General features: G+C 46.3%; 1 protein-coding gene across 1 annotated transcript in view; it reads right to left on the reverse strand.

Moving 5' to 3' along the window:
* Nucleotides 1–5,771: 5,771 nt before the first annotated feature.
* Eps15l1 (epidermal growth factor receptor pathway substrate 15 like 1) overlaps nucleotides 5,772–6,732 on the reverse strand; it is an 83,879-nt gene continuing 82,918 nt past the window's right edge. The window contains exon 23 of the mRNA XM_029480252.1: nucleotides 5,772–6,366. Within this exon, the coding sequence (XP_029336112.1) occupies nucleotides 6,223–6,366 (144 nt within the window). The 3' untranslated portion in view covers nucleotides 5,772–6,222. The remainder of the gene's footprint in view (nucleotides 6,367–6,732) is intronic.

The raw sequence follows: 6,732 nt of genomic DNA on the forward strand, positions 1-6,732 counted from the left end.
AAAAAAAAAAAAAAAAAAAAAAAAAAAAAAGCACACAGAACACACATGCCATAGCTGACTGGATCGAGGCCCCTGGCAGCTATTGCCTTTACAAACTGAAACATCACCAGTCCTGACAAAGTATTTATAATAAAGAGGATAAACTTCAGGAGGCTGAAGCAGGAGAATCAGGAATTCAGGCCAGCCTTAGCTACACAGAATGCTGGAGGCTACAAAACCCCTCCCAGAAACTAAACAAAATGGCCAGAAAACAAATCATAGCCCACTTTAAAGACCCATGCAGTGTCCAGGGCCACAGCCCTGTCATGTGACTTCTTTGGAATAAACAGAGATAACAATCATGTTTCCATTTCCCTGTTTTTTTGTTTTTTTTTTTGTTTTTTTGTTTTTTTTTTCCCAATCTTACCTCCTGATACAATTTGTTCAGTTCCTAGGAACTTTTTACTGGGGGAATTTTTTTGAGTGAGGGTGGGAGGCTCACATTTGAAAGACACTAGATCTGATATTAAGTCCATTATTTTTGGTGGTAGCAGTTTGTTTTCTGGCTGTTTCCTGTTTGGTCCTAAAATAGCCCTGCAGAAGGGGCTCAGGACATAAATAGCCTTTCCAAAAAAAAAAAAAAAAAACCAAAAAAACAAAACAAAAAAACCCAAACAGCTTTAAACCTGGAAATTGATCTTACAGGAGTCTGACCAAAGGGTGTTAAGCTTCCACTTGGCAGGGGCAGTTTGGTCCCTTGGCTCTTGACCTGAAATCAAAGTGAGCTCATATCATCTGCAATTTGAATCTCAGAATTTGCAATGCAAATGTTACCTCTTTAAAAACAAAAACCAAAAAAACTTCTATTACAGCTTTAGATTTATTTATTTATTTATTTATTTATTTATTTATTTATTTAATGTATATGAGTATACCATTGTTCTTTTCAGACACACCAGAAGAAGGCATCAGATCCCATTACAGATGGTGTGACCCACCATGTGGTTCCTGGGAATTGAACTCAGGACCTCTGGAAGAGCAGTCAGTGCTCTTTTTTTTTTTTTTTTAATTTTTAATATTTTTATTACATATTTTCCTCAATTACATTTCCAATGCTATCCCAAAAGTCCCCCATAGCGCCCCCTACTTCCCTACCCACCCATTCCCATTTTTTTGGCCCTGGCATTCCCCTATATTGGGGCATATAAAGTTTGCAAGTCCAATGGACCTCTTTCCAGTGATGGCCGACTAGGCCATCTTTCGATACATATGCAGCTAGAGACAAGAGCTCCGGGGTTCTGGTTAGTTCATCATGTTGTTCCAACAATAGGGTTGCAGATCCCTTTAGCTCCTTGGGTACTTTCTCTAGCTTCTCCATTGGGAGCCCTGTGATACATCCAATAGCTGACTGTGCAGTCAGTGCTCTTAACTGCTGAGCCATCTCTCCAGCCCACCAAGTCACCTCTTAAGAGTTCTGACTCAGGCCAAGAGGTGGCACACACTTCCAGCACTCAGGAAGGCAGAGGAAAATACATCTGAGTTCATGGCCAGCTGGCCGGCCTGGTTTACAGAGGAGTTCCAGGACAGTAAGGGCTGTCGATATCAGGAACTGGCTTGGCTACACAGAGAGACCCTGTCTTAAAAAAACAAACAAACAAAAACGGAGTCCTGGCTCTAATCTGTGGGTTGGTTCATCTCCCAGGATACCTTGGCCCAGGCAGTGACTCCCCACACCCTGCAGCCCTACAGATGGTCTGCCACCAAGCCCAACCCCCTACCCCTGAGACCGGTTTGTCACAGAGCTCCACTCAAAGCCTTCTTTTTCCTGTGTGTTATGAAATATTAACATTTTTGAGTCAGGGTCTCTGGTGTCCAGGGTGAGTTGAAATCCCTATCTTCCTGCTTCTGTTGGAATCGCACACCGAGCCTGGCTCCTGTGATCCAGGGATGGAGTACAGGGCTGCGTGCTTTGTTGTTATTTACTAATTTTTTTGAGACATGACATCTCCATGTGGCTGCTTAGCTTTGTCTCAGCTCCTGGAATGTGGGGTTATGTGTGTGATGCCTTGGTTGGCTGCCAATAGCAATTCTTTTTCTTTTGGGTGTGGCTTTCCTGCACCTTAGAGGTCAGATGATGTCACACTCTCCATAATTTTTGTTTTTAAAGACAGGGTCTCTCACTGGTCCTAGAGCTCCCGTAGGAGCGCCTCCAGCACTGGGGTACAGTACAGGTGTATACCATCCTGCCAGGCTTTGTTTTACATAGCTTCTAGGGGTTCAAACTCAGATCTTTGTACTTCCAAGACAGGTACTTTCCCAGCCATTTAGAGATACTCCCTCCGGGGTATCCTTGCCTGCATTTCCTCCTATGAAGCTGTCACCTTTCTCTAGCCTTTTGAACAGGAATCCCAAAGAGGGACATGGGCAGAACACCTGGTCACTAAAGCCTTAAAAGTCTCAAGGTTGGGCTGAAGAGATGGCTCAATGGTTAAGAGCACTGACTGCGCTGAGCGTGGTGGCGCACGCCTTTAATCCCAGCACTTGGGAGGCAGAGGCAGGTGGATTTCTGAGTTCGAGGCCAACCTGGTCTACAAAGTAAGTTCCAGGACAGCCAGGGCTCTACAGAGAAACCCTGTCTCAAAAATCCAAAAAAAAAAAAAAAAAAAAAAAAAAAAAAAAAAAAAAAGCACTGACTGCTCTTCCAGAGGTCCTGAGTTCAAATCCCAGCAACCACATGGTGGCTCACAACAATCTGTAATGAGATCTGACGCCCTCTTCTGGTGTGTCTGAAGGCCACTACAGTGTACTCATATATACATAGAATAAATAAATCTTTTTTTTTTTTTTAAAGCCTCAATGTTGGGCCTGGAGTACCAACATGGTGGCTTGGGACAGTCAAGTCCAGTTTCAAGGGATCCGATGGTTTCTTCTGGCCTCAGACAGCACTGTACACACATGCTTCGTGAACACTGGAGGCCCAAGGTCTACAGGAAGAAAGTCTGTGAACTTCCAGGGCACACAGAAGTGAAGGAAACTGAGGTTAAAGGTCTGAAGGGATCCTGAATGGAGAAAGCTGAGGGGAAGTGGAGGCAGCTGGCTGCGTAACTAAGATGCAGGGATGGGCAGTGACACAAAGGGCTTCTGGGACTCTCTGCATCTCTGTGATTCTAAATCTAAACTGGTCCTTAAAAAAGAAAAGTGAGGGGCTGGTGAGGTGGCACATGGTAGGCTGCCTTCCACCGAGTCTGATTGAACTGTGTCGAGCGGTGGATGCAAAAGCACAGCCTCGCCTCAATGGGAACAAGAAACTTTGTTCTGGAGCCAAACATAAACCATACGCACTCAGGTCACCTCAAAGTCTATGCTGCAAGACAGAAGCCATTTTGTTAAGTTTTTACAGTGACAAAATCACAAGCCAAGGGCTTTCCAAGTACCAGGATGGAAATGTCCCACAGCTGCTTACAAGCAGCCTGGGGAAAGCTTAGCTGCGGTTGCTGCCTGATGGCTCCTGGCTTTCACCTTCACAGAAGCTATGGAGCCTTCTGTTGTTGCTTTTCCTGAAGCTGGTATATATCCCAAGGAGTTTCTTGCCTAGTAGTCATGGGATACTGGGTACCACAGGAGGTGGGTAAGCCATGGCTAAGAAGGGGCTAAAACCAGCTCAGATAAATTGTAACTAGACTCTGGACCTGCAACATCCCCAGCCCTCCATATCCCTGTAGCTCTAATCAGCCAGCCAACTGTGGATGCAGCTTCTTCCCAGGCTTCTCCATCACAGCTGCAACTATGGACCCAACACTTTAAAACACACCAGGTAAAATATGGAGCTGGAGTGATCGGGGTCAAGAGTTCAGTTCCCAGAATCCATGTTGGGTAGCTTACAACCACCTGTAACCCCAGGTCCCCAGGATCTGATGCCTTTATCTGTCCTCCATGGGCACTGCACACTCATGACACCTCCTCTGGCCCCCCTGGTGTAAATAAAATATAAGTTTGGAAAAAACCTCACTCCCTCCCCTTTCTGAGATAGGGTCTTACTATGAGGTTAGCCTAGAATCTGTGTGCCTCTTCCTCTCTGGTGTGATAGGTGTGAGCTTATAGATAGTGATACTTAGTTGAGGTCCCTTTTGAAATGTTTCCCATCATAATGAGATTCTGGGGCTTGGATCCAGGTCTATATAATATCCCATCATGTACTGTTTACAGCTAGCACAGCTAGGGGAACCCCATAGAAGGGTACCAGCCAGGCAGGTACCTTGGCTTAGATCTTAATTCTGAAGGCTTTTTTTCCTTTCTCATTTTTAAGCTTTAAAAAGTGATTTATTGCCTGCCTGTGCCTCTGCTTCTTCAGCACTGGGATCAAAAGCATGCACCACCACATCTGGCAAGATTATTTAAACAATTTTTAAAATGGTGCATGTGGGGTGGCTGAGTACTCAGGGAGGCCAACGGGGCACTGGGTCTCCTGGAACTAGGCCACTCATGGTTTTGAACAGCCTGGGAAGGAAACTTGGGACCCCTTTAAGAGCAGCAAGCATCTCCCTAGCCCCTCACTCTGGTCCCAAGTTAGATTCTAAGCACATGAAGTTAACTGTAAGCTCCGGGGAATCACAATGGCCCAAGGCTGTTCACACTGAAAGTCAACACCCCACAGCATTTCCACCTGCCCAGCACTGGATGGTGAGTGCCCATGTCTTTTCTGCATGCAGAAAGCTGAATATCCCTGATCACTTCTGATCTCAGGTGTCAGACCTGTGTCACTTTGACACAGGGTCTTTCTTTGCAGCCCTGGCTGTCCTGGAACTCATTACGCAACCTGCCTACCTTTTAAAAGCATTCTCCCCCAAGCAGAGGGGGAAGGATGCATTTTGGAAAATGGAAAAAAAATAAAAGTGCCAAATTGGCTTCTTTGTGGTTTTGAGTTGCCTTTAATTTAACATCTGAGTGGGACTTGAGAGATGGCTCAGGGGTTAAAAGGGCTGAATACTCTTGCAGAGGAACTGGGTTCAGTTCCCAGCACCCACAGGGTGGCTTACTACCATCTGTAACTCCAGTTCCAGGGAACCTGGCACTTTCTTCTGGCTTCCATGGGTACCAGGGATGCACAGATTGACATGTAGACATTAAATACAAACAAACCAAAGCCACCATTATCCACAACAAAATGCTCTGTGACAGTCTCACGGGGTAAAGGTGCTTGCTGACCTGAATTGTCTGGTGACCTGAACTCAGTGTGAATTCATGGTTGGAGGAAAGAACTGACATCTGAGCACTCACTGTGCAGCAATGAATGCTTTACACACATACGTGCAATAATTAAATAAAATAAATAAAATGGAAAAAAACCTAGTTATGAGCACACAAGGGTAATTGCTCAGGAGCTGAGCATCCCAGAAGTTACACTGGGAGGCTCCCAAATGCCTGTGACTCCAGCTCCAGGGGACAGGACACCCACTTCAGCCTTTGCCAGTACCTGTGCATATATGCTCACCACTCACACACAATTAAAACAGACATGGCAGTTGGGCAGTGGCGGCAAAGGGCTTTAATCCTAGCACTTGGGAGGCAGAGGCAGGTGAATTTCTAAGTTCAAGGCCAGCCTGGTCTACAGAGTGAGTTCCAGGACAGAGGACAGCCAGGGCTACACAGAGAAACACTGTCTCAAAAAACCAAACCAAACCAAACCAAACCAACCAACCAACCAACCAACCAACCAACCAACCAACCAACCAAAAAAACAGACAATGTGGCTCCTCTCCCAATCACTGATGGGGAGGGCTCAGCCCTCAGTGTACCAGGTGTAGGTTTCCTCTGCCACTGACCCATACTTTCTGATTAAAAAGAAGATAGCCTCATGTTTTGTATTAAAATATTTTATATTAATCATTCAAACTTCATTTTTATACAATGAATGCATACATCATGTGTGTGGGGTGTCTTGTGGATGCAAGGAAGGGTTGGGGGTGGAGCTTGTCTGCAGCTAGGAGACTGGAGGCCTTCTCTGTCAGCCACTGAATGATTGGAAGGAAGAGCCTAACTGATCACCATCATACCTCAGAGACTGGCAGGTTCCAGGACTTTTACCTATAGCTGCCTTCCTGGCCCACCCACAGGGGTGAGCAGTGTCTGAGGCCTCTCAACAAGGTCCCTGTAGCCTGAGGCCCTGTGGCCAGCTGTCCTTGGCTGTGGCATGGCACAACTTGAAGGGGTGTGTACATACAGCTGCGGCTTCCCCTGTGTCACCTAGGCTGGCATATCAGCCTTGCTGAGGGCGATGGCCAGTTCCAGGTCCTCCTGTTCCTGTCGCCGCAGCCTCGCCAGCCGCTCTTGCTCCGCTTTTTCACTCTCCCGCTTGGCCCAAGCCAGTTGCTGCTCCTCATTGCCAAACTACAAAGGAAGATTGGATAGTGAGAGAGGGCCCAGAGCCAGAGCGGAGGGTCCTAAGAAGATACAACCAGAGGCCCATGCTGGGGCCTGACTTCACCCCATGTAAGAAGGACCAGGGTGCATTTAACCTGAGCTGCCTACTGGAGGGCCAGGCACCCATCCTTACAGAGAGAGGCAGCTGGACCTAGTGCTGGAAGGTTCTAGCAGGCAGATCCAATAACTCTGGGTACAGTCTATAGCCTTTTTTCTCTGTCTCTTTTTTTTTTTTTTTTTTAGATTTATTTATTTATTATTATATGTAAGTACACTGTAGCTGTCTTCAGACACTCCAGAAGAGGGAGTCAGATCTCGTTACGGATGGTTTTG

Source organism: Mus caroli, chromosome 8 (genome assembly GCF_900094665.2).
Source record: "Mus caroli chromosome 8, CAROLI_EIJ_v1.1, whole genome shotgun sequence".
Taxonomy (NCBI): domain Eukaryota; kingdom Metazoa; phylum Chordata; class Mammalia; order Rodentia; family Muridae; genus Mus; species Mus caroli.